The 25,780-nt window shown below is 40.4% G+C and overlaps 1 protein-coding gene across 7 annotated transcripts in view; it reads left to right on the top strand.

The window, feature by feature from the left end:
- The window catches only part of LOC103481754 (PH and SEC7 domain-containing protein 1-like), an 80,157-nt gene that overhangs the window by 48,481 nt on the left and 5,896 nt on the right, over positions 1-25,780 (top strand). For all 7 annotated transcript variants that reach the window (XM_017310850.1, XM_008437482.2, XM_008437479.2 and 4 more), the window contains 6 exons: positions 10,101-10,144; positions 17,613-17,806; positions 19,713-19,783; positions 21,661-21,818; positions 24,635-24,779; positions 25,531-25,674. In XM_017310850.1, coding sequence (XP_017166339.1) covers positions 10,101-10,144; positions 17,613-17,806; positions 19,713-19,783; positions 21,661-21,818; positions 24,635-24,779; positions 25,531-25,674 — 756 coding nt within the window. The remainder of the gene's footprint in view (positions 1-10,100; positions 10,145-17,612; positions 17,807-19,712; positions 19,784-21,660; positions 21,819-24,634; positions 24,780-25,530; positions 25,675-25,780) is intronic.

The raw sequence follows: 25,780 nt of genomic DNA, 5'->3' as shown, positions 1-25,780 counted from the left end.
TTCTGTGTTTTTAATGCAACTGAGATCTTCTCTGCTTTAATAAGATGCGGAAAACCTTGATAGGATGTTGCGAGGTATTCTTTTTTTTTTTTTTTTTTTTTTACTAACATCTGTGTTCATGTCTAGCTCACAGAGCCGATTCTGTGAAATCTCCTTTGTTAGGGTTACTTAGCTGGAGCTCATAAACACATATCTTTCTGTATGTTTAACTTACCTTTATTCCTTATATGGTCCTCTGCTTGGGTTTGGGTCTTGGTACGGGACATTTAGAACATGTTACGCCTCCACCTGCAACTGGGTCTGTGTGTGGCTGCAGGTTGTTTGGACATATCTGTCAAAGGTGAGATCTGCTCCCCGGGGTCAGTAATGTTCCTTTTAGTTTCCTCCTCGCCAAAATGCAACCCTGATGCAGGAAGACAGATGTTGGTCCTGAGAGGATCCTTTTTCTTTTTTAGGAACTTGTTGTGCATACCAGAGGAAACAATCACAGTGGGAAGTAATTATTTAAAATTTAGCAACCAGACAGAAACAGTATGAAGATGCATAAAGAAATGTATCCCTGAAAATATTTAATATTATGATCTCATTACCAGGCCCCAGTATTAGGATCATAATTATGGCAGAATCATAAGTGCTCTGCCGACCAAAAAAGCATTAAACGGAATGAAATGCTTAAAGTTGATTTAGATATTTTACCAGTTAACCCTGATGATACGGTTTTAATGCTAAATCCTTAAATCGTAAAGTTTATGTATTTTAATACTGATACAATGAGTGTGGTACATTTCCAGGATCTGTGAAATGTACTTTACATTGTCTTCCAAATTTAGTTGTGGTTGTGACCAGTCAATTTTAACTGAGGTGAATGTGAACTATTCCACTATTACTATACATTCTCATGTGGAGTTAATATAACAGCAATGTCATCTTTTTAAATCCAATATTGGCATTTAAAATAAGATTAGAACTGGTTCTCTGTGGCTAAGCCATAGAAGCAATTTGGTGGAAATTAGCTGTTAGCGTAAATCTCAGTCACTGTTAACATTAGAATATGTAGGGGTTTTTTTGTTTTTAAATTATGAACAGTTTTAAATTTTACTCTAAGTGACACTATACCCTGAAGTGATTCAATTCCGATTTTATTTATTTATTTTACGCAATGCGACCTATATCCGATCTTTTCATGACAGTCTGAACAGCACAAGTCGGATTCTTTTTGAATGCGACCCATATCCGATACGTATCCGATTCAAATGCGACCTAGCGTCCAGATCGCGTTCATCCGAACTGAACGTCACTGATATTCGACAAATCTCACTATTCTGCGTCCTGATACGCGCAAGCAGGAATAAAAACAACAACCATGACGGACCACAATGAGGATTAAGTTGTTAAAGTGCTGGCTCCGGTCGGACAACTACTTCAAATGTGTATGCTATGTTCCACCGTTAGCATCCATGTTTACTTCCGCAAACACTGAGCACTTCTTCTTTTTATGGCGTTTGGCAGAACACTGAGAACTCTGACGCTATTGCGCCCTCTACTGTGCATCCGCGACACTTTCAGGTCGTTTGCCAGTTCAGACAGGAGAACACACCGCATATGTTGGGAAGTGTGAACGGCCACAGCACAAAAAAAAAAAAAAAAAAAAATCAGATTTAACAAAAAAATAAGATTTGGGTCACTTCAGACTGCAGTGTGAACGCAGCCTATTTCATCTTAAGTTGTGTTTAAGAAACGTTGCTCAGCATGAGTTTTGAGTCAGCGTGACCATGTTTAAATTGTTTTAAAGGATTTAACTTTACTTCGGTTAGCATAGCATGATTTAGAGATTAGCTGAAGCTTAACCATGAACTGTTGGCTTGATACCATTAGCTTGACATGAGTACCTTTTAGTATAACTGTGAATAGCCTCAAGCTTGAACCCTGAACACTGTAACACTTAGTATAATTTTTGTGTAATGTTTAGTCTAAGCAGCAAATAGTTTTCGATTGATATTGAGTAGCTGTTAGCATGCTTGAGATTTTTTTCTTTTTAATTATAAAATTTTAAAATTTACTTTGGTTAGCTTAGCATTACACAGAGTAGTCATCATCTTCACTCTCAGTAAATTGAGTTTTAGTTAGATTGACTTTCTCCAAGACTTTGAATCTTGTATTTAGCTAGATGTTAAAGTTTTGCTTGAGTTTGAGTAGCTCTATAACTGTATAACTTTGTGAAACATTTAGTAATGCTTAGCTTAAATAGTGGATAGCCTGACAATGAGTTTTGAGTATAGGTGTTAGTCGGTTTGAGTTATTTTAGATGATAGAAATCTGCTTTCTTGTTAGCAGGATACAGTTTATCGTTTAGCTTGACTTGGAGTGACAAACAGCTTGATAACAAGCAATAAGCAGCGATTAGTATTCTTAAAAGTGAAAATTTGCTGTATGAGAGGCAGTGATTCGCTGGTGGAGAGAGCAGGAGGGAGGGAGGGAGGTGCGCATTGATGAAGCCAGAGGGAGGGAGGCAGAGAGAAAGCGAGCACTCTCCCTATCAGCTTCTTTTTTCTCTCTGCGACTCAGGCAACCAGCTCTCCTTCCCTCTCATCCTCCTCCTCATCTTTTCCTCCTCCTCCGTCTCCTTAACAGCAGTAGTGCCAAGGAAACAAGGGGGAAAAAAGACAAACTGGATTAAAAGGGAATTTTTTTTTATTACAAACAACAAAGACGAGAAAAGGGATGAGGGATAACGGCGCTTTTTCCTTCAGACACCTCCACGAACGTGTGATGAGATGAAATGGGAACGAAGAGGATGAAAGGATGTCAGTGGACCTGTACTCGTGGATAGAGAGCAGGAGGAAGAAGTGAGGCAGATAATCCGAGAGTCGGATCCGTGGAACTGGGGGGGATCCATTTTACGGTGGGAGCAACAGGAAGGATTGCTTCTCCCGCTCAGCTTTAAGGACAATTTATTTTTCCTACATTTATTCTGTTTGTATCCGTGGGCTTGTGACGAAATCCTGTGCACTCTTTGGAATCCCGGCTCTGAAGTCCGAGGGCGACCGTCCGTCCCTCCCACCCCCTCTGTGACCCCCTTTTTCAGTCTCTTTTACATTTAAACGGGCACAAAAAGCTCCGTAGCACCGCCTTGTGTGTTTTTTAGCTTCTCATTTCCGCATTTCACACCCATCTGTTTCATGCTGGCTGTCCGTTCACACCTCTGCCATCTGTGAGAGTGCTAGCTTCGTTTCTCTTTGGGAGTGCATGCAGCGTGTTTGTCCTGTTTCCTGTGGAGACGACGCAAAGACGTGCTTTTATCCGCCACTTTGATTTTATTCCCCGTTTTTGCTTCAGCAAACAAGGGAAAAGTTGTGACTGGCTCTCAGCTGCGAGAAGCCAGGACTCGCCCACTCAGAGGATGTTTAATACATGGGTGTCTCATCCATAATTCAGCATCAGGTGTGCACCCCCTGCGTTGCCTGCCGAGTGCAGACATCCAGAGATGACACTCTTGTGGTTTGATCCCCGCTGATAGCGAGGTCTGTTCAGCAGCAGCAGCGCTCGGTGATGCGTTGCATCCCTCTGAAGCCTCCGCCGTCGTCTGTGATCATCTCCACTCACATCTTTTACACTTTCTTAAAGCTTTCTGTGGGACAAACACAGGCTGAATCACAAGAGTTTGCTCCCAGCCTCCAGTGATCTGTGGACACTCTTTGGTGCGTAATCTGTGATGATGATTGGTGTTAACAGCCTGCACTCGGCAGGGCGCCTACGCTCACGCTCCCTTTGCACCGTGCGCTACGGAAGGGACTTCCGGATGATGGACCCGTTTCGCTATCCCAGAACGCCACGCTCACGCTCCCTCAAACCTCTCGTGTTTCCAGACCTGCTGGGCAAAGCTCAGGACGGGCAGAACCACCCACAGGCCAGGAAGAGGAGAAAGGTACTGAAAACTGTCCCGACTGTAAAGCTGTGGTGCATTCAGGGGCTTCTCTGTGAATTCGAATGTTCAGTAATTTCATCCGACAAAAGTTACCTTTGATATTGTACATTCAGGAAATGGAGTGATGTGTTTCAAAGATTAACTTTTGTTTATTCGAACAAATTTGTCTTGCAGCTGAAGAAAGTCCAAAGTTCAATTTATCAGAGGTTTGGTGTTTTTAAATGACGCCTATTAAAAAAGATTTTTATAAATCGTTTCTGCAATGATTGAGGATTCTGCTGATTTGATCTTTGAAGGGTGAGCCACAGGCATTTTTTTTGTTTTTTTTTGCTGAAGATCCTGGATTTTCACTGAGTGTTGAATGAAAGCAAACTATTGGAAAAATTGAGTGTAAAGAAAAATGTTCTCAGTGCTTCCTGGGCTATCTTCAGCTGGTCCATTCTTTGCATCCAGCTGCTCCTGAACCAGTCAAATGTGTCAAATATCAAATGTGACTTACCTGAAAGAGAATAATAAACTCAGTGGCTCAAAGTGGAAACTTTACATTTAATCGCAGATAACTTGGATACTGCGCCTCTCTGCTATTCCTTAAGACTCTGGAATTGCTGCCACACTTCTTCCTTCTACTAAACTTTCCATTGTTAACAAGCAGGTTCTTTAGCTATGGGCTTTGTGACTTAATTTTTTTTGGAAAGTGTCTGCCAAAGATCAGACAGTCAGCAGTCTTCTACATTATTGTGTCGTTCATAAAGAAAAAAATCTTCTGTTTTAAGCAACTTTTTAAATTGATCTCTTGTTCTATTTAAAGTTTCTGACAAATCCAGTTTTAGATTCTCATTAGTTGAAAGCCATAGTTGTTTAGAATGACCATAAATAGACATATAAAATATGTGACTGTGTGAAATTGATCTACAAAAGAGTTTTCGAGGTGAATTACTGAAACTTTTTGGCAATAGTCAGATTTATTAGGATGTTCCTCTTGATGGAGTTGATAGGTGAATCAGATCCTTTCTGGTCTCAGACTCGCAAAACCAGCGGAGTTTTACTGGTTTATTTTTCACCTTTATTTACTGAACTTTTCTCTGCGCCGTCCCTGAAACCTCGGGTCTTACAGTGACAGCGGGCTGTGTTTTTCCTTTGCTTGTTGCATAATTAAAGCTATCCAGGGGGAATAATTGAACAGACACATTCAGCTGCTTCTGTGTATGTATTGTTGAAATTAAAGATATTCTGACATGGATGAAAATGCTGTAGATTTGGCATCATAAACAAGACAGAAACTGAGAAGGAAGTGTTTCTGCATCAACCTCAGGGAAACGTCTTTATGAAATAAACCCCAGTAATAAGGAAACCTTTCCTCCCAGCAACACTGTGAAATGAAAATTAAACTGATTTTTTATTTGTAATTTTAATTGTCCAACTCAACCCCAAAACCACGAGGCTTAATTATAAATTAATTCTCATAAGATAACCACATTGAGAAAGTTCTGTGGAGATGCAAATTTGCCTCAATTTAATAAAGACATGATAAAAAGATAATTAGAAGAAATTGGATAAATATACACAGAAACATATTAAAATGGTCACGAATACAAAATGCATATTTAAGAACGATATATCACTGTTAATTATTTGTGTCCTGTAAATCATGAATGTATTTTATCTTACATGGAGAAAATCTTTTCTAGTCAATCTAATTGGTCTGAAGTAGTTTTCCTGTTAACCAATCAGATGCAAGAATCTATTTAATAACTTCACTGAAATGAATACAGGAACAATTGTATTTTATTTTGAAATAGAATGACTTAGATGTCAAATTAATAAAGCTCACACTTTGTTACTCAATTATTTAATCGCCACTGAATAAATAATTTGGTAATTATAAATAATTATGCATGCATTTATTTATTAATCCAGGTAATTCAATTTTTTCCTTTACTTTCACAATGAAATCTGGGAGATTTGTGTTGGAAAATTGATCAATAATATCGATTCTTTAACAGATCTCAGTCATGAAAGCCAAAGATGCATTTTCAAACTTTTTTTGTGTTATCTAAATGAGCTGCACCTGCAGACCAGTGATTTTGTTTGCAATGCATTCATACTATAATACTACATAATATATGATATAATACCACCACCTGTCCTCATGCAGGCTCCATCTAGTTCTGGTAATGGTGTCTAATGTGTCTGTAAGGAATCGCTGGGACGGTCCCAGAACTACCTGATCACGCCGTTTCTTCCCTCTGGTTGTTATAAACTTCCTTTAATCCACTTTTTCAGTCCTTCATAGTTATAAAATTGTCTCTTTTGTAATGTTGAGAACTGAAAGGTAAGGCAGTGAAGGTTATTCTTATTATAGATATATATTTATGTATCAGTGTAATTTAAACTGTCATAAGACATTCATAGGTAATAACGATCATTCAGGACAAWGTTGAGTTAACATTTACCAAAAAAGAGCAAATTTTCAAGATGACAGATTCCTAAATTAAACCTAAGCCTCTCACAATAATCAGTAAATCATTTAATCGCATGATAAATTAAAACAAGCTCAATCATTTCCAATTTCATGATTTGTTGTTTCTCTCTTTCTACCAAAAACTGGATAAAAGTCAGACTGGAGTTTTGGTCTCAACTAAACCTTTTTTTGAAGGATAATTTTTCTTCCAGAGACTTCATAATTAATTTTACTCTTTATTTCTGTTGTTTTGTTGATTTATTTTGGATATTTAAAATGTCTTCCGGTTCCAATTTTAAATGTCCATTAGAACTTAAAGTTTATTGATATGTGAGAATGTGTTCTTGCATTATGATGCCATTATTATCATTATATTACTGGCAGATTGTCTCAAAACAACAATATTATCGTTTATCGCGATAACCTCTGGGACAATTAATTGTCCAGAAACATTCGTTATTGTGATTGGCCTAATTAAACCTAAGCACAGAAGATCACAACACTGTGTCTATAAGTATTGATAAGATTTGATTTACCACATGGGTAGTGATGACCTATTCTCACCAATCATGGCTAAATCTATGTTTATACATCTACAAGTCTTTCCTTACAGCCCATATTTAGCCATGCATAAGTCAACGTGACATCAATGTTGGATTGTACTCAGCTTCTTTGTCACTGTTGCTCAGTGGTCAGTGAACGTGAACGACCTCAATTGGATCTTAAAGGCTGCTGTGTTCCTGCTTCAGTGCATCTGTTAATGTCCCGTTTAATTATTCAGGAGTGTTTTAAGCAAAGCAACAGAAAACCTGTGGAGCACCGGTCCTTGATGACTGGAGTTTATGATCTGTAGATTAACAACAGTAACAAAGTCATAAATGATCTACTTTTATTTTTGGTCTTAGTTTTATCAGAGTGTTGATGCATTGACTGATGAATCAATATGTGTTAATTGTTAACCTTTTATCAGTATAGCTGTTATTATACTGTTCCCTACCTGTGTGGTATTGTCATCTAAATGCATTGATCTTAACATTAGAAACTTAACCACATGCTGTAGGACTTAAAGTCCTGGCAGGGCTTGTTGTTTGTTATGGTTTGTTGTGCATTGGAACAGACAGGTGTATTACTTTGACATTTTATTGCCTTGTTTCATTTTTTCTACATTGAAAGATTAACTTACTATTTGCAAATAAGAGCTAAATGCTATCTGAGCGCCCCCAAGGGGTCACAATGTTGGATGGAGCCACTCCAAGCATTCAGAATGCTGAGGTGAGTCTTTGTCAATGCAGACAGTATCTGAATGACATTATTAAGAGATTGCTTTGGTGAAGCAAACCAATGTCGGCACAATGATGGTGTTGGTAGCGTCTGTTGCTTTGCACGAAGAAGGATGTTCTGGATGTTGAGTGTCCATGCTGGTTTTCTGCCCCATGTGTTTTATTGCCATGTGATGGACAGGCAATTTGCTCAGGTTTTACCCCGCCTTTCGCACAATGACTGCTGGAAATGGGCGCCAGCCCCCCAATGACCTTGCAAGGACAAGTGGCTGTAAATGGTGGCTGGGATTTTTGTAAACCCAGCTCACTTGAAACAGGAAGAGTTCAGTTTGATTTTATTGTCAGACATTGAGAAAACATGTTTGCTGTTGTTTTTTGTACCTGTATTCTCCTATTCCAATAAAACGCATGGCAGAGACACAACATTGTAATAACTCTAACTAAAATAATCTTCAGAAACTGCTACTCTGCAGAAGCTAACCCCAGGCAAAGAGATGCACCTACACTCCTCCACAGCCAAACTATATTTATTAAAGTAATATTAAAATCAGAAACACATCTGATCTTTTAAAGTTTATAAGTTTCCAGAGTTGTGCATAACAAGTGCTAGTATGTTACTGGTTTACCATCAACAAGACTTGATATTGGAAGGAGTTTAGTTTAGTTTTCTGGAATCCTGGGAATCTCTTCCCTGATTCTGCGAAGCAGGCTGCAGAGCTGCGATTTCACAGCGAAGAGGATGAAACAGAGCTGAGTCTGTAATGAGCTACCATGGGTGAGCATTAATATTCATCATTCTCTGGATTGGTCTCTGATTAGGCCCAGTTTCAAAGCAAAATGCTTGGAGTCAAACCCTGCGATGAATCCTGTTTCATTTGACTAAAAGTCACGATAGGGTAAAATTATTCTCAAAAGGCTAACGGCACCGAGAACTAGCAGCGGCTCCTAAACCCGACATGGTTACTTTAATTTCTCTCCCAGTGAGGAGTCAGGAAGAGTGTCAAAGCTAAAGGCTGAACCAGGAGGCGATGAGCAGCTCCTAAGTGTCTTTTACATCACTTCAGCTGTCACATCCGTCCATCAGCTGCGTCCATCGGCCTCGATCGCCGCACCCCTGACGGTTCCCCGCTGTCCTGCATCCCCTCATCCCTCTGCTGGAGATTGGCTGTGAAAACGGATTTGTTATATTACATTTAGCTGACACAGGCCAATGTCAATGTGAGCTGTCTAAATGTCTCACCTGTCCCTGTAGATCTAGAGGAAGCTGAGGCTGAGATTCCTGCAGCAGCATTAAACCCTCCCTCATCCCCTGAGTCCTTGTTGGTTTACTCTATTTGTTGCTGATGCTAATGAAAGGAAAGGAGCGGCTTCCTTAGAGAGGGGAAATTACCATTAAGAAAACAAAAACTTTGATACAGGATTTTCAGAAAAACTGAAGCAGACTCAGAGGTTGCTTGTGACTTTTCCAAACCATGTTTTATTGTTTTGAAACTGATTTAGAAGATGTAATTGTGTTGCCTATCAAAACTGTACATGACCCATAAGCTATTTCGTACTTTATTTGCACTTTTTATGGCTTTCTTCTTGCTAGAGTTGTAGAGCATAGCTGTGATTCTCTGCTGCTCATCCAAAGGCTGCTTCTCTGATGGGTTAGATGTTACTCCATCAGACGTTTGAGGTTCATGATGTGGTTTTACAATGTTTTCTGTCAGTCAAAATGTGGAACATTTCCTTCATTTGTCTTAGTGATGGGATGCTGAGAAAAAAATAATAGAATGTGGTCCTTTGCTTAGTTACGTGCTAAAACATTAGCTCATTCTTTCAGTTTTTCTTACAGGCATCTCATGTCTGAATGTGTTATAACTCAGAATTATGGTTCTAACTAACCAAGAATATCCAAACATGATCAAGTACTCCACTGAAATTCGACTAAAAATCAGCCAATTTCCAAAGGAAGATTTAGAAAAACCTTCAACCTGAAAGACCGTTGAATGATTGCTTAGAAGGAAAATATTAGGAAATTAGAAAATAAGATTTAAATTGAATTCTACCTGGTCAACCTGGTGATCTAACCCGAGAAATCTCACAGTTAGAACTTGCTCCATTAGACTCAGATCTGTGGAGGTTGATGCAGATCTAAATTATTTATATCTGACTGGTCCAAGACGTGCTCCATGTTTAACAGGTTTGTTGAAGCTGTGGCTCATTAGGTGATCGACGGGTCGTCCAGCAAACCAAAACGAGTTTGACTCTGGAAAAAGGGGCGTTTGCTGAGCAGCATTAAAATGGTTCTTGGACTGAAGCGTCATGCTTTGTGATGTATCTTTCTCAGAAAGCCACAATAAACCTGCACAAATGTTCCCTGCAACACCTGATCAAATCTGGGCTCTGCTCATATCTGAAAATGTGATTTCTGTTTTCTTTTCCCCCGCAGGCTCTCTACAACTCAATCAAAAACCAGAAGCTGCAGTGGACGCTGTGAGTAATTTCCCCTGATTGATGTAAATCGTCATCAGCACTGCACAGGCGCACCTCAATAAAATGCATCATCAGTCAAAGTTGGCTTATTTCAGAAATTCAATTTAAGCATGAAATTTATTTTTCATTTGTTAATTTTGACATTTACGGCTGATGGTTAATAAAATCCCATCATTTAGTTTCTAGAACAGGAGAATGTGGCAGGAATAAAAAAGGAATTTAATGCTGAAATGCTTTGACCTTTTTAACAGGTCATTGCTGTAGCTAAGCACACTTATAGAAAGTGAATTGGAAGGAAAAAGTGTGATTGAAAAAGATGCACAGCAGCTACAGTTTTAATGTCGGGATACACCACAGATGTATCCCGACATTTGCATTTCATTAGGAAATAAAGGTTCAAAGTTCAATCTGAAGTTTCCGCCCTCTGTTTTATTTCCAGCCTAAAGTCAGTTTTGTTCAGCTTATCAATTCTATTGATTTTGTTTTCCAACAGGAGTCCTGCTTTAATGACAGGCAAACTTTCCAATCAATAACGGATATTGTAGCCATGCATTCTCTAAGTTACTGTAAATCAGAGGTCTTCAACTCCAGCGCTGTAGAGCTGATACTTTGACATGAATCCCTGCTTGAACACAGCTGAGTCACTCAGATGGTTGAGTCAAGTGAAGAGCTGGGTCTGACTGGCAGCCTGCAGAGAAGAAACTCAAGGTTACAGCAAAATGATCCCCAACCAGACGGATGTAGGTCCACAAATATTATTCTTTAATTTTTAATTACTGAATAGTTTAATGTTGGGTTTTCATTACTTTGAAGACATAAACACCAAAATCAACAGAAATGAACATTACAAATACATCACTTAGTGTGTAATGACTATATTAACGATGTAAAACTCTGTTCTTGAATCGAATTACAGAAATAGTTTTGATGGTATTGTAATTTATTGCAGTGTGCCTGTATTCTCCTCGCATTGCTTGTGTTGTACCTAGTTTCCTTGTGTTTCACGCACACACACTCACACACACATGCACACACTGACTCTTAGGGGAAACGACGGGGGGTATGGAATAACTTGTTTGCATCTAATAGTGACGTGTTTGTTGTCTGACATGTGAAGGATACATCAGTGTGTGGATTGTTGCTATTCTGGAGCTCGGCTCCACAGATCAGAGCACCTTGGAGATGCCAATTAAGTCACTAGCTTTCCAAGCTTTGTTGCCATAGTTACGGCTCCATGGCTACGACTCCATAGCTACCGCATCGCTCTTTCCTCCCTGTGTTCTCGCACTCAGCAACAGATCAATGGGCTGCATGACAAACGCACGCGGCGAGCGAGCGTGAGCGTGCGTGTGTGTGTGTGTGTGCCTTTGAAACGCAGTAAAATACCAAACGGAGCATGAGAAACTTCATCTCATCCAGCAGTCCACCTGCATCCCGTACAGAGGTGTGACCACAGCCTCCCACTGCAGCTCCAAAAATAGCCTCTCAGCCTCGGCAGCGGCAGCGGCGCTCCTGGAGCTGTGGGATAAAAGTGGCCAGAGGAGCGGATCCGGCCAGAGCCCTGGCTCTCCGGTCCAAACCTCGCTGCTGACATGCGGGCGGCTATTTAAACACTGCAGCTACATAACAGGCCACGGGGGGATGGAGGGGATGTCAGTTTTAGATTCGTAAACATTAGAAAGCGAAGGAGAATCCACCTCCGAACACGAGCCGTCGCAGATACAGAGATGCAGACAGAATAACAGCTGTAAAGGCTTTTAGTGCTGGAGCTTTGAAACTCTCTCTCACGATGTCACGTCCCCTTCCTGCCTGCGTCTTTATCCATAGTTTATAATGAAACTGATGATGGAATATCTCCACATGTGCTGCTCGCCTGTCTCGTTGTGCGCATCAGTTTGTTTTTGCTCCTGATCCTGCCGCAGGTCAGCATTCATTCAGCCTCACTGTATTTATAGACCCCCAAAGCATCAATTTACTGATTTACTTCCAGCTTGAGGCTCAGATAACAAGAAGTGTGACGGAGGTGTGATACTCCGGCACAAAAACAAACTGTTAACTCAGATTATATGATCACAAACTGTATCTGAAGTCTGGCGTCTTATTACAGGTGTGTCTTTGTGTTTTTTTTTGTGTGTTCTGAGCTCCAACGCGAGCGATGTAATTTCACACCCACACGGGGAACTACACACACGCACGGTCACTGTCAGCAGAACGCTCGGATGCGCCCACCTGTTCTTCCTTCGCGCACACATGCGGCGCAGACGCGTACGGCGCACGCTCGCTTCCTCGTTCAGGAGCGGGGGAGGAGGGACGGCAGCGAGCTCTGAAACCGAGACGCAACAAGTCAAGATGCAGGTGGATGCAGAGGTTTGGGTGGAGAAAAGTCTGAGTGAGACAAGGAAAAGCCGGAGTCACTGGACAAGAAGCAAGGGGCATCATGGAGGACACACAACCATGAACACACACACACACCTACGGTCAATTCAGAGAGACAGGTTAACCTAACAGTCTGCTTCCTGCTCTGGGATGCACAGTAGGACTGAAACGATTAATCGTTATGAATCGATTTTCCAAATAATCATTAACTAATTTAGTCATCGATTAATCATTAACTGGAGTATACATGAGACACAATACAATGAGACTCTAAAAACGGCCATTCGCCAAAAGAACAACCTTGCATTAGTCTGGTAGGAAACTAGACTGAAACAACACATTCAGAGCAAGAATTAAGCCAAAACTGTCTAAAATATCTTTACATTTTCATTTAAGATGAAAAAAAAAAACATTTTTCTCTAAATATGTTTTACCCAGAACTCAACTACTTTTATCTATCCAATAATCAGTTATTCAAAAATAGACAACCTGCTAGCCCTACGCTGTGCTGATGTTAAGCAGAAAGGGCTGAGCTTTTCACATATTTATGTTCAAAGTATTATTTTAGCTGTAGATGCATCGTTTACTACGAATGATCAAGCGTTCACTAGAGGAAAGCAGCTGCTGCATTTTAGGCAAGAAATGTGCAAGGCAAGAAAAGTTCAAGCTTTACCACATTTATCATGTTTGAACCACAAACATGTTGTAGGGATTTTATGTGAAAAACTAACACAAAATAGTCACTGATTTTTTTTAGTTGAAGGAAAATTATCTGGTTAATGTAATGATACTCCAAATGAAAATGTTTTGCAGTCTTTACTCATTTGTAAATGGAGTAAACCAGGCTGTTTCTGTGAAGGCCTCAGACGTTTATTAGGGAGCAAACAGGATGACGAAGACCAAGGAACACAAATCATGGAGAAACCCGAGTGTTGGCTTATGAAACAAGATCTCAGCGCTTTGAACGTTTCTGTTTAACGTATCATGTAAAAAGGGAAAGAGGATGACACAGCTGCAGTCACGCCGAGCAGCTACATGTGGAAAACTCTGACCAGATGAGACCCAACATTTCATGGCGAATGTGTAACACAACAAACTTTTCACTTGAAATATGTTTTATTTGGAAAATGCTTACATTAAAACCCTCCAGCCTTCCACATCTTTAACACAAAAAAAACTTTTCAAAGAGCTGTTTGTGCTGTAGCTTTTTCTATGGCGTATCTTCTGTGTTGGTATGCTAGCTGCATTTCCTGTGCTTCCATTAGTCTGTCTAAAGCAGACAGTCATTGGTTATATGGGCAGGTTCAGACAGACGACAGGCAGTACGTCGACAGGACCTGCACGGGGGAACATTAAAATTTCAGACACTTGTCTCATTTCATCAATCAAAGGTATGATGATGATTTTCCCAGAAGATAATCCGTCTGTCCACTGTCCAAAAAGAGCGCGTTCGTTATGGGACAATAACGTGGCTGGAAAACAGACAGAAACTCAATCCAGCTAATATCCAAAAAACCAAAATCAGCTTTATGTTCCAAGATTGTTTCTTCAAACAAGGACTTTACCTTGAGGGCATTTTTATGGTATTATAACTTCTAATAATAATAATAATAATAATATTTTTGCAGTATTGACATGAAAACATAATCTAAGAGTGTTGATATAAAGAACAATGGTGCAGATTATCTCCACTCACTGGCCACGTCTTCAAGTACACAGATTCAACCAGGTATCGCAAACTGGAAGGCTGGTTTTCAAGTTGTTCTAAAGGCATACTGAAGGAGCTAAAATATGCCAGTAAAGTTTTCAACAAAGCAGCACCACCAGCCTGAACTGTTGATTCAAGGCAGGATGGATCCTTGTTTTCATGTTTCTGCACATTCTTAACCTGCCGTCTGAAAGTCACAGCTCAAATCGATCCTCACAACACCAGGGAGTGTTTTTATTGCCTAGTGTTGGTTGTTGCTTGTGTGGGCTGCAGTCTCAGTTTCCTGGTGTTTGCTGAAAGACCTGGACTGGCGTGGTCATCTGCTGCTGTAGCCTACCTGCTTCAAGGTCCGACTTGGTGGTGACTTCAGAGATATTCAGACTTATTCTGCGTAGGGGTTATTTGAGGTGCTGTTTGTTTTTGGCACCAAAGAAACAAAGAACATTTCTATTTTGTAAGCAACTGAAAGTTTACCAGGAACTCTGGCCACTGTGAAACCTTTGTTGACATCTATAAACTATAGGAGTGATTCAATGTAAAATTTAGGCAGCTCTGAGGTTTATTTATTTTTTAAATCCTTCACAAAGACCGACTGGCCTGAGCCAGATTTCTTCTTCTTTTGCAAAGTTACTTTTATTCTTTGTAAGGATCTCACACAAAGTTCTAACGGTTGTCATTTTATTTTTAAAATGAACTAGTTTTGACAAATTGAATGAGCAGGTTTTGTGTTTGTTTTGTTAGAAAGTGGCCGTCCTCCGGCTGAATTAAAGCCATGAATGAAGAGAGGCTGCAGCGTACAGCAGAGCGCGTGTGGATGAATTACTGTCCTCTTTCACTTGACTGTGTTTTGAGTGCTTCTGTCATTTGGTCCACTGACTCAGCGTCACAGGTGAAACGCAGCCAATCTGTTTCCCCTGGCAACCAAAGCAGCACAGATTACCCACAATGCATTTGTTTTAACCTGTTTTCCTGTACAGCAGCATGCTGTCTTTTTTTTTTTTTGCGCTTTATATATATTTATCTATATTTTTTACTTTGACATTTGCTCTACATCGTCTCTCCTAACTTTCAGGGTTATTTTTATTTATTTTTTTTCAGTTTTAAAACCTTTGCTCTCCTCTAAATCCTTGACCTCTTTTTTGTTGTAAAAATATAAATATTAGAATTTTTTCGTTCTGTTTTTCCCACTCCTTTTCCTTTAATTTCTTTCCCTTTATCTACGTCTTTTTTTAATTTAATTTTTCCGTCTCGTGTTTATTCACTCACACTGACAACGTTTTGCCATCTGACAACACTGAGCTTTTGTCTTCTTCTTGCCCCTGTCTCTGCTTCTCTTCTGTCACTTCTTTATCCTCTCTCCACTTTCCGTCTGCGTGGAGACGGACAAATTCAGGAAAGGCCGGCAGTTACCAGGCAACAGGCTAGATGCTCATTGGCTCGATCTCTGCCTCTCTCTCTCTCCGTCCTGCATGGGGGTTAACTGCTGTTATGTACTGTTGGTTACTCATAGCGTGGTCTCAAGGGGGGTGTTTTCTATTTTTGGGCTGAACCTTTGCAGGGGTGCCACCCAGTGAGGTAACAACTGGAACTGCCGTGTTTCCTCGCCATGCGGGTGCGGAGAGAGGCTCCTGATTGTTGTTGCTTTAAAGCATCTATCATCGGCTAATGAGACAAATCCCTTTAAAAAGATAAAGAGCAACGTGGGAGATTATTTGGAGGAGAAAGGGATTATCACTGCTGTTGCATCATGCATGTCGGATTGTCTCTGTAGTCCTAGATTTGTAAAATAACGTGATATATTATTTAATTAAAGAGCAGGAATCAAAAGTAGAGGTGGCCTGAAGATATTTTTCCAAAAACTTTAATTGGTCGACTAAGCGTTTCAGGTTACCGTTTTCAGGACTGCATCATTTCAAACTTTCTTCCTGACTTTCTGGAGCTTATTGTCCTCGTTGCAACTTTCAGAGAATACAAATATCTTAACGCACGGCTCCGATGCTGCCTTGAAAAACATGAAGTTTGCCTTAATGATTTTCGAGGTGACGACATGTATGGAAAAATTAAATAGAGTACAGACAACTATTTGGTTCTCCAGATTATTTTTCTTCTGACATTTTCTAAAGGACAAAAATCTAATAATGCTTAATAAATGCTGTGGTTTTGACATTGATTTGTATTTATGCTGATCAAATTGCGTGTGCTACTGCACAATGAAGGTGATGCTGGATCATTATTTTTCTGCGTCTTTGAAACAAAAGGCAGCTAGATTGAAGGTTTTAGCAAAAAACTGTCTCTTGGCAAAAAGTGAATAAATGGGAAAGCCAACTTTAGGCCCTGTGTGGATGTACGGTGGAGGATCTGTGATGCTGTGGGGCTGTTGCTCTATCGCTGACCCAGAAAGTTTTAAGAAAAAAATCTGGTGGTATTTGCCAGAAAACTGGAAATGGGTTGTTACTGAGTCTTTGTGCAGGATAATGATCAACAAAAATGGAAACAAAATATTATGTTGCTGCAATCAAATCAGAACTTTACTGATTTATTGTCCAGCTCTAAATGAACATGAACCCTTTCTGAGCTGCGCCTTTGAGTTGCAGCTGCAAAGTTCAGTGACAGTTCGAAGGAGTGGCTTCTTTCTAAGTTCAACTCACTTCACTGTTGACAGTAACTGGTGTTACTGGTGCTCTAGCTGCTTGATGGTTTCTGGGTTTTTCTGTGACAGTGAAGTTTCCTACCAGACTGATGCAAGGTGATCTCAGTAAGGTTGAAACGTTACATCCAGTTGTTTAGAAATTGCTCTACAAGATGATTAAAAGCATAAAATACAGTGGATTGAAAGCATTTGAATTCAATTTCAAAATAATTTGTCGAGACTTTCAGTTTGAAACGTACAATTTAGAAAAAGATTCACTCGAAAACATCGACTATAAAAACTTTGTGACCCATTCGGAGAATTTGAAGATCCAGAGAGGAAAAGGAAGCGTGATGTGTCAGGATCTGGTCTTCAGGGTAAATAAGTCTCTGTTTTCCGCCTCAAAGCCAGAACAAGAAGGAAGGCGTTACTCTGCCTTTTTTGATCCTAAAGACCGGCCTGAGTTTCAAAAAGCAGGAGAGGAAAACGCACGCTGAAAGCTTTGAAGGCAGCTCCTGTTCTTTCCGTTGCTGATGCGCTGCTTTGTAAGCGCCTTGAAGAGCCGAAGCTCGGCTGAGACAGCGGCAGCGACCGGCGATTTGACTCATGTGAAATCTCATGTCCTGGTGTAACAAGCACACGGTGCACGGCAGAAAGGACAGGATGAATGATGATGTGTTTATTGCTAATGAGGCAGGACACGTAAGTGTCGATCACCATGGAGTCTGTTTTTTTTTTATACTTTGTCTCCATAGAGATGAGGAAGAGCTGCGGAAGTCGTTTTCAGAGCTTGGGGACAGCCTCCTGGACTCTGACGCCTCCAGGCCGATGAAGAGGGTGGGCAGCAGCGGGAAGCCCCTGTCGGACGGGACGGACCCGACGGGGATGCTGCTGTACAAGAACGGATTCCTGGTGCGGAAAGTCCATGCTGACTCAGACGGAAAGAGAAGTACGAGACGGACAGTTCGTCAAGCGTTTAATCAAAACTCCTTTCACTTAGTTGTCGTTTTCAGTGTTTCAAATGTGTTTTAGGTTACACACTTACAGATGTATTCATGCCCTTTGAACTTTTTCACTTTGTCACAAACCACAAGCTTTAATGTATTTTATTTGGATTCATTTTAGCAGAAAAAGTTAAGAAAATTATGATTTTTAATCATTAAAAAAATCTTAAAACTTTTCCATGCATACTGATCCTGCTCACCTCTGATACAAAAAAAAAGAAAGAAAACATCCTCTATTAACCCCACAGTGGAGAAATTCAGGTGTGACAGCACCGGGTTAAAGTAAGAGGAAACCTACAGACTCACACAAAGGTCAAAAATATATCCATCCATCCATCCATTTCCTTCCGCTTATCCGGGGTCGGGTCACGGGGGCAGCAGCTTCAGAAGGGAGGCCCAGACTTCCCTCTCCCCAGCCACTTCTTCCAGCTCCTCCGGGGGAATCCCAAGGCGTTCCCAGGCCAGCCGAGAGACATAGTCCCTCCAGCGTGTCCTGGGTCTTCCCCGAGGCCTCCTCCCGGTGGGACGTGCCCGGAACACCTCACCAGGGAGGCGTCCAGGAGGCATCCTTACCAGATGCCCGAGCCACCTCAACTGGCTCCTCTCGACGTGGAGGAGCAGCGGCTCTACTCTGAGTYSCTCCCGGATGACCGAGCTTCTCACCCTATCTCTAAGGGAGAGCCCAGCCACCCTGCAGAGGAAACCCATTTCGGCCGCTTGTACCCGTGATCTCGTTCTTTCGGTCATGACCCAAAGCTCATGACCATAGATGAGGGTGGGAACGCAGATCGACCGGTAAATCGAGAGCTTCGCTTTTTGGCTCAGCTCTCTCTTCACCACGACGGACCGGTACAGCGCCCGCTTCACAGTAGACGCTGCCCCAATCCGCCTGTCGATCTCCCGCTCCCTTCTTCCCTCATTCGTGAACAAGATCCCCAGATACTTAAACTCCTCCACTTGAGGCAGGACGACCCCCCTGACCCGGAGAAGGCACTCTACCCTTTTCCGGCTCAAGACCATGGCCTCGGATTTAGAGGCACTGAGCCTCATCCCGGCCGCTTCACACTCTGTCAAAAATATAGAAATAAGAATAAAAAATTTAAATGTTCCACATAGGAAAAGTAATACTGTGCATTTATTAAAAAATAGCATATTCAGATTAAAAGCAATGTGAAGCAGAGTAAGTTAATTTAGAGAAGAAAAAATTAGAAGTTGAATTACAGAAATTTATGCGCATTAAAAATAACTAACTATTTACTAGCAGTGGAAAAACTGTAAAAACAACTGGAATGTGAAAATATCAGTAATGTTATTTTAACTGATAAAAACAACAGGAATGTAAAATCTTTTTGAGTCTGTTGGGAGCAGTGATCGTTAAAGTCCAACAGACGCTGAGAGGAAGCAACTATGATAACGCTCCTTTGTGCACCTAGGATGCAGCAGCAGTCTGTCGCTAAATTAACTCTCTAGTTCAGTAACAGCATTTTCCATCAAACCGCTGATTAAGGAAAGCTAAAAAGACACCACCTTCAAACATGGTGGAGGCAGCATTATGCTGTGGGGTTGCTTTTCTTTGGCAGGAACAGGGAAAATATTTATTGTTAGGTTTTTATTTACCTCACAATCACTACTATGTGTTAATTTATCACATAAAACCACAACAAAATACATTAAAATTTATGTGAATTTATATGAAATGGTGCAAAGAGTGTGAATACTTCTGCATGTCTAACGTTTCAAAATGTAGATTTTTGATTATACAAAGTAACTGAGCTTTAATTAACATCTAGACTATCTGCTTTTTCCCTTACGTTTGTGTCATTTAACGTTTTAACATGTTTGTCGTTCAAGCACCGAGAGGGAAGAGAGGCTGGAAGACTTTCTACGCCATCCTTAAAGGGCTAATTCTGTATCTACAAAAAGTAAGGCTCTTACATCAGCATAAACAGTGTGAACTCTGGATATTTTCCCCTCATTTCATGTAAATAGCCTGAAAAGATGCAATGAGAAGCAGTTTGCACCAGCCTCTGATTGATATGCATTATTCATCCTGTTAAAGAACGCTTGACTGCATTGCCATAAGCTTCCTGTTAGGCTTTCATTCCAGTAGCAGCAGATTTATAACAGAAGGTGACGGGAAAAAAACAACAAACATCAGGAACTAGCTGGTTTTAGATTAGCACTTCTTCTTTATGTCTTATGGCGTAACGAGCCCTGCCGCCGGGTTCTGGCAGCAAGCAGGGACCCATACGGAGCGAAGAGTCTGGCTCCAGAAACAGGCGACCTCCATCAGCAGAACAGCCTGCTGCTGCTGCTGCTCCCAAACGGAAAGAAAAACTGCACCTGCTCAGGGCTTTGGTGTCCAGAAACATCAACCATTACATAATACCACTAAACGTTTCCAATCAGAAGTAAAAATAAATGTTAGCTGATTATCAGTTTTAAATAATACCTTCTAAAGAAATGACATTATGACTAATTTAATACTGAGTTAACTCTTCCAGGGCGACAATCCAGCCAAATTTGCAGTACCATAATTCCGCCACACGTTGCGCTCTCTGAAAAAATTCCAACTGTTTCTGAAAGGAGAGACGTTGCGCTTTCCAGCCAATATTGGGTTATTACGGTAATTTCACCCCTACTGCAGCAGGGAGTGAAGTTAATCCGAGGGGGGCAGAGTTTTAATTGACGGTAAATTGCGAAAATAACTTGTTAGATATTGAACGTTCCAGTTGTTATGAATAAATGGGCAAATATATTTATTCACAGGACATTTAAAGAACTGCGTACAATTAAAATAAGCAAAATTATCCAAGCGGAGATTTGAAACTTAGATTTTAAGTAGGTAAAAGAATTGGGCTCAATTGGATTGAATTAAACTCAGTAAATAAAATAATCTTGAGTTGAATTATCAACCAATTGTTTATACAACCTGTAGAAATGTATCAGTTTGTATACATGAAGAACAATAATAGGTACTGCCTGAAACTATGTCTCATTAAAACCAAAAACGCCGTTATATTGTTTGGAGTTTATGCACTAAACCATATTTCAGGCATCATCTACCTCTTCGATACAAAGAACCACTTTACACTGCTGCAAAATAAAATTTTAGAGCCACAAAAAATATTTACATGTATTATTTTGAACGCAAAATTAATCTAACTAATTCTATTTCTATTTACAGATGTTAGAAAAAAAAGAATCATAAACATTTGCAAGTCATAAAACGACTGAGCTCTTTTCATTTATATGGAAAATGAAGAAGTTGGGTAAATGGTTTGAAGCTAAAAATCATTAAAATATTTTTAAAACCCTTCTACCTTAGGTGCCCTAGTTTTGTAAATACTGTCTGCAGAAATAGCAGAAAAACATGCAGAAGAACTATTAAAAACACTTTTTTATTGCTTCGATAATCAAAAACATCTCTTGTTTGGTTTTATAACGGCCAACAGAAACACGTGTTACTAAAGCATTTACAGAAAATTATTTTTAATCTAAACATCAAACTTTTATGTCTTTCTTATACTGAGTTTGTTCTATTCCTTTTGAAATAAGTGTTGTCCAAATTCATGAGTAACTTTGGTATATTCCCACTAAAACAATAGTTTCTTCATTTGTTTAGGCAAAATCCACATCCAAAGTCTTGCTTTACTGAAGCTTGTTCTCTAAACAGTTAAGTTTTATAAAACTTGATCAAATAATTTAAGTTTACTACCAACCAGCATTTTGGCTCCTTTCTAGAGGAATCCCTGTTTGAGGTTTGGACATTAATTCCTGCTGAACGTTGTCATCTCAGGGCGAGTACCGGCCGGATAAGCAGCTGTCGGATGAAGACCTGAAGAACGCCGTGTCCATCCATCATTCTCTGGCAATGAAGGCGTCAGACTACAGCAAGAGACCCAATGTCTTCTACCTGCGGACGGCTGACTGGAGGGTTTATCTCTTCCAGGCACCGTGAGTCTCGTTATGCCCCGTTTACGTTGCTCAGTTAGCTGGAAGGAACCTAAACGCATAAATTATCACGAATGTCTCCTGCAGACCCTGCACATGCAAACCCAAACAAGTTACTGGTTTCTTTTTCTGACCTGATATAGTTTGAGCAATGGTAACACGCTCCAACAAAACGGAAATAAACTTTTCTCATCCTGCCATGAAAAATACAAACATGTATTGTAGGTTGAATATATCGAGAAGCAGCTTATGCTCATTGTTAAGTAAGGTGTGGGATCCGTGATGCTGTGGGCCTGTTTGTCTTCCAAACACGCAGTGAGCAGCGTTGGCGTACCGAGCATCATGAACTCTTTGTAACTCAAATGAAAATAGCCTGTGCCAGGAAGCTGAAAATGCGTCATCACCGGGACTTTTAACGAGATTTTGATTCGGAGCACATGGCCAAATCAACTCTCAAATGATTCTCTGGACAGTAAATCAACCTACAACTACAGACTCTCCTGTCAGCGGTTACTGCACCTTTTATGTCACTAACATGAGTTTACTTTTTATATCCCAGATTATTTCTGTCATATCTTGTTTAAAACCACGACTGGCTACAGCAAGATGTTAATACGCAGATATCAGAGAACTGACAGTGATGGATCAAATTAATCATGTGCCAAGTATTTTTTTTATTTATTTTTTTTACCATTTTCCGACCACTGTCCAACAACTTCTCCACAGATGGATGTGTGCAATAAACCATCTGGTCTTTCAGGTTAGAGCCAAGCATCATTCATGTAATCCCAGACTCCCTGATGATCCATGAGAGGGGGCAGGGTGTCAAGCAATCTGTTGTGGGATGTTTGTGGAGATGCTGCTGCTGCTGCTGCTGCAGGATGCATTCAGGATTCATCCACATATAAATCGTTTAGACACATGAAGCTGTTAGAAATCCTAAGATAATCGGATCCCCTTGTGTCCAAAGTATTTAATGAAGTGCAGAAACGTTTCTCAGGTTCAAACTATGAGCTTCAGAAACTGATTCTCTCCAGGTCTTTTCAAAATGTCTTCCAAAGGCTGGAGGTTAGATCTAATGCAAGAGTGTCCAAACTGTGGCCCAGGGGCCATCATTTGTGGCCTTTTAAATGATTTTTTTGGTCCCTGTCCACAAGTCAAGAATGGTGAAGAATTTGGCCAACAAAATAGAAAACAACTGATGACCCACAAAATGTAGAAATGTTCTGTTTCTCTTTTAATAAGGCAACAGATCAAAGCCCTTTTTATGTTTTGCATGATATGCAAAATATTTGTTGCATTGCTTTTAATTCAGAAATGTTGTAGCCCACTATTAGTTAAAATTTATCAGGGTAAAAAGTTTGAACACCACTCATCTAAAAAACACAAGCTTTTCACACACAGAGATCCCGTCCCATCATCAGTTATTTTCAAGCAATCTAATCTTATTTTTCCCCATTTAGAAATTTGGAAAACTTTGAAACTAGTTATGGCTTTAAAAAAGGATTGTTGATTTTAAATTTGTCTCTTATTCAAGGAACTGATAATGTGCTTTATAAAAAACAGCAACGTGAGAACAGCTTCACAGCAACTGTCAGTCAGCCTCTGATTGGTTGACGATTCCCTTGTGACGACTCCTCCCCACCAAAGCATTCAAAGAGTCAAATTGAAAGCTGGAGTCGATCAAGAAGACTTTCCCAACCAACTAAGATTTTGCAGGATGTAATGTTTGTCTTTTGGTGTGAGGTTGTGTAAGATTCCTCAGTGTTGCTTTCTTTAAGCTCTTTTCTTGTCGTATCCAACATGGTTCCAAATCCAAAGCAACGATGGTCAGAATTGATCATCTGCTGACTTTTAAGTGACCTTCTGGTTAATTTATGCCGAGATTTCTTCGTCAGGGAGGAAAGAGCTTAATGTCTCACTAAGGAAAGCCCTTTCTGCCGTTTGACTGAGGTGATTCTGTTGCTGAGACACCAGACGAATCCAGACTAGTTCTGGATCTTGACCAATGTTGGATCATAAAAATGTTTTCTTAAAGCAACTGAGAAAATGATAAATACTTAATAAATGCAAGAATCCAATGTGACAAATCAATTTAAGTATTGAATCTAAATAAATCTTAACCATGCAGAATATACAGAAATCTTCTCTCATGTGTGATAGAGGTCACCAAATGGAGAAAGTCAATAATTTCTCCTTTCTTCTTTGAGATCATGAGACTGATTGATGTACGAGCCTCAGTTCAGCTTAATTTATCATAAGAAATTTGACCTTATGAGGCAATTATCTGTTGCTAATAGGAACGCACTCAGATCATCGTTGGCCACATGCTAAATTGCCCGTGTGCTGAAGGTGGAGGTGCACTCAGCAGGATCCAGGAAGTGGCGCGTGATTGGCCACATGTTTCAGCCCCAGGAGGACAGGCTCTGTGCTCCAGTTTGCAGCTTGTATTTGTCCCAGATAGCTGAACTCCTCTCTGCGTCTCTCTCTCTCTCTCTATCTCTTTGTCTCTCCATTTCCATCTTCTGTCCGTCTCCTCTGGGATTTTAAAGCGAGGCTGTCTGATTCGAGCTGATATTCCTCACGAGGCCCTAATTGGTCTTTTAGTGTAGAACAGAGCCTATTCTCTCATGCATTAATTGGCTCCAAAATCAGTTCTTTGTCAACAGCAGTGCTGCATTTTCTGATCATTTATAATCCCTTTGATGCTGCAGCCCAGCCAAGTGCTGATGTTGGTGTAAAACGCCACAGAGTGGAAGCGGTTCGTACCAAACCGAGCATTCCGTTTTAATGAGTGCTGTGTGATTTATCCATGACAGGAACGCTGAGCAGATGCAGTCCTGGATCACGCGTATAAACACGGTGGCCGCCATGTTCTCGTCTCCTCCCTTCCCAGCAGCCATCGGCTCCCAGAAGAAGTTCAGCCGACCGCTGCTGCCAGGAACGATGTCCAAACTGTCCGAGGTACCGCTAACCTTATCGGACATTTCCATCAGGCTGAACTGCTTTATATGTCACAAACAACTTCAGTGTGTATTGTTGTGGTTTTATGCAAAAGACTATTAAGCTAAATTGGCATCGTATGTTTGTGCAGCAAAAATGTTCATTTGTACTACTGTCTTTTCAAAATAAATGCCTCCAGAGGTCATCAGAGGTCAACCAGCCAGTTCACATTTACAAAATCAAACAAAATATACCGTCAGTCCACTGAGCTACACTTTTGCTGGTTTGTGCTGTTATAATTTTTAAGATATAAAAAAAAGTTTCCAAAGGTCACAAGAGATCACACTTCCCTTTCCCCGCACATTAACAAAATCAAACAAAATTGATATAAATGAACTTGTGTGTTTGTGCTGCTAAAACTTTTGTAGCACAGTTGATTGCCACAAAATTTGTTTGATTTTGTAAATGTGGGGATGGGTGGTTGGTTGACCTGTGATGATCTCTGGAAACATTTATTATAATATCTGTAAAATGGTAGCAGCCCAAAAGGTTGAGTTTTATAAAAGTTTTTTATGTCTGCACTGCACTTTATCCAAGTTCTATTCAGATTGTTCTGAAGTTAAACATTCTCATTATTTGGTGCTTAAATTGATTTATTTTTTTGTCATAAAAAAATAATGAGAGAAATAGCAAGCGACTCTCAGAATGTAATTAATCAGATGGTCATGTTTCCTTTTCTATTGCCGTAAATGTTTTTGTGTTGACGCTCCAGGAGGAGCAGATCAGATCCCATGAAGCTCGGTTCAGAGCCGTCTCCACTGACCTCGCTGAGCTGCGGTCTTTTCCTCCGGACCGCAAGGTCAAAGGCCGGGAGCTGGAGGAGTACCGCCTGCGAGACGAGTATCTGGACTTTGAGGTGGGAAATGTTCTGTAGAGGACTGCAGTCGATGCATTCAAAGGGAAAGTTACAGACGTATTTAAATGTGTACACCTTTTATAGCTATGAGTAATCGGTGTTGCTC

Source organism: Poecilia reticulata, linkage group LG19 (genome assembly GCF_000633615.1).
Source record: "Poecilia reticulata strain Guanapo linkage group LG19, Guppy_female_1.0+MT, whole genome shotgun sequence".
Classification (NCBI taxonomy): Eukaryota; Metazoa; Chordata; class Actinopteri; order Cyprinodontiformes; family Poeciliidae; genus Poecilia; species Poecilia reticulata.
The sequence above is the reverse complement of the archived record's forward strand: the minus strand, read 5'-3'. Positions and strand labels throughout refer to the sequence as shown.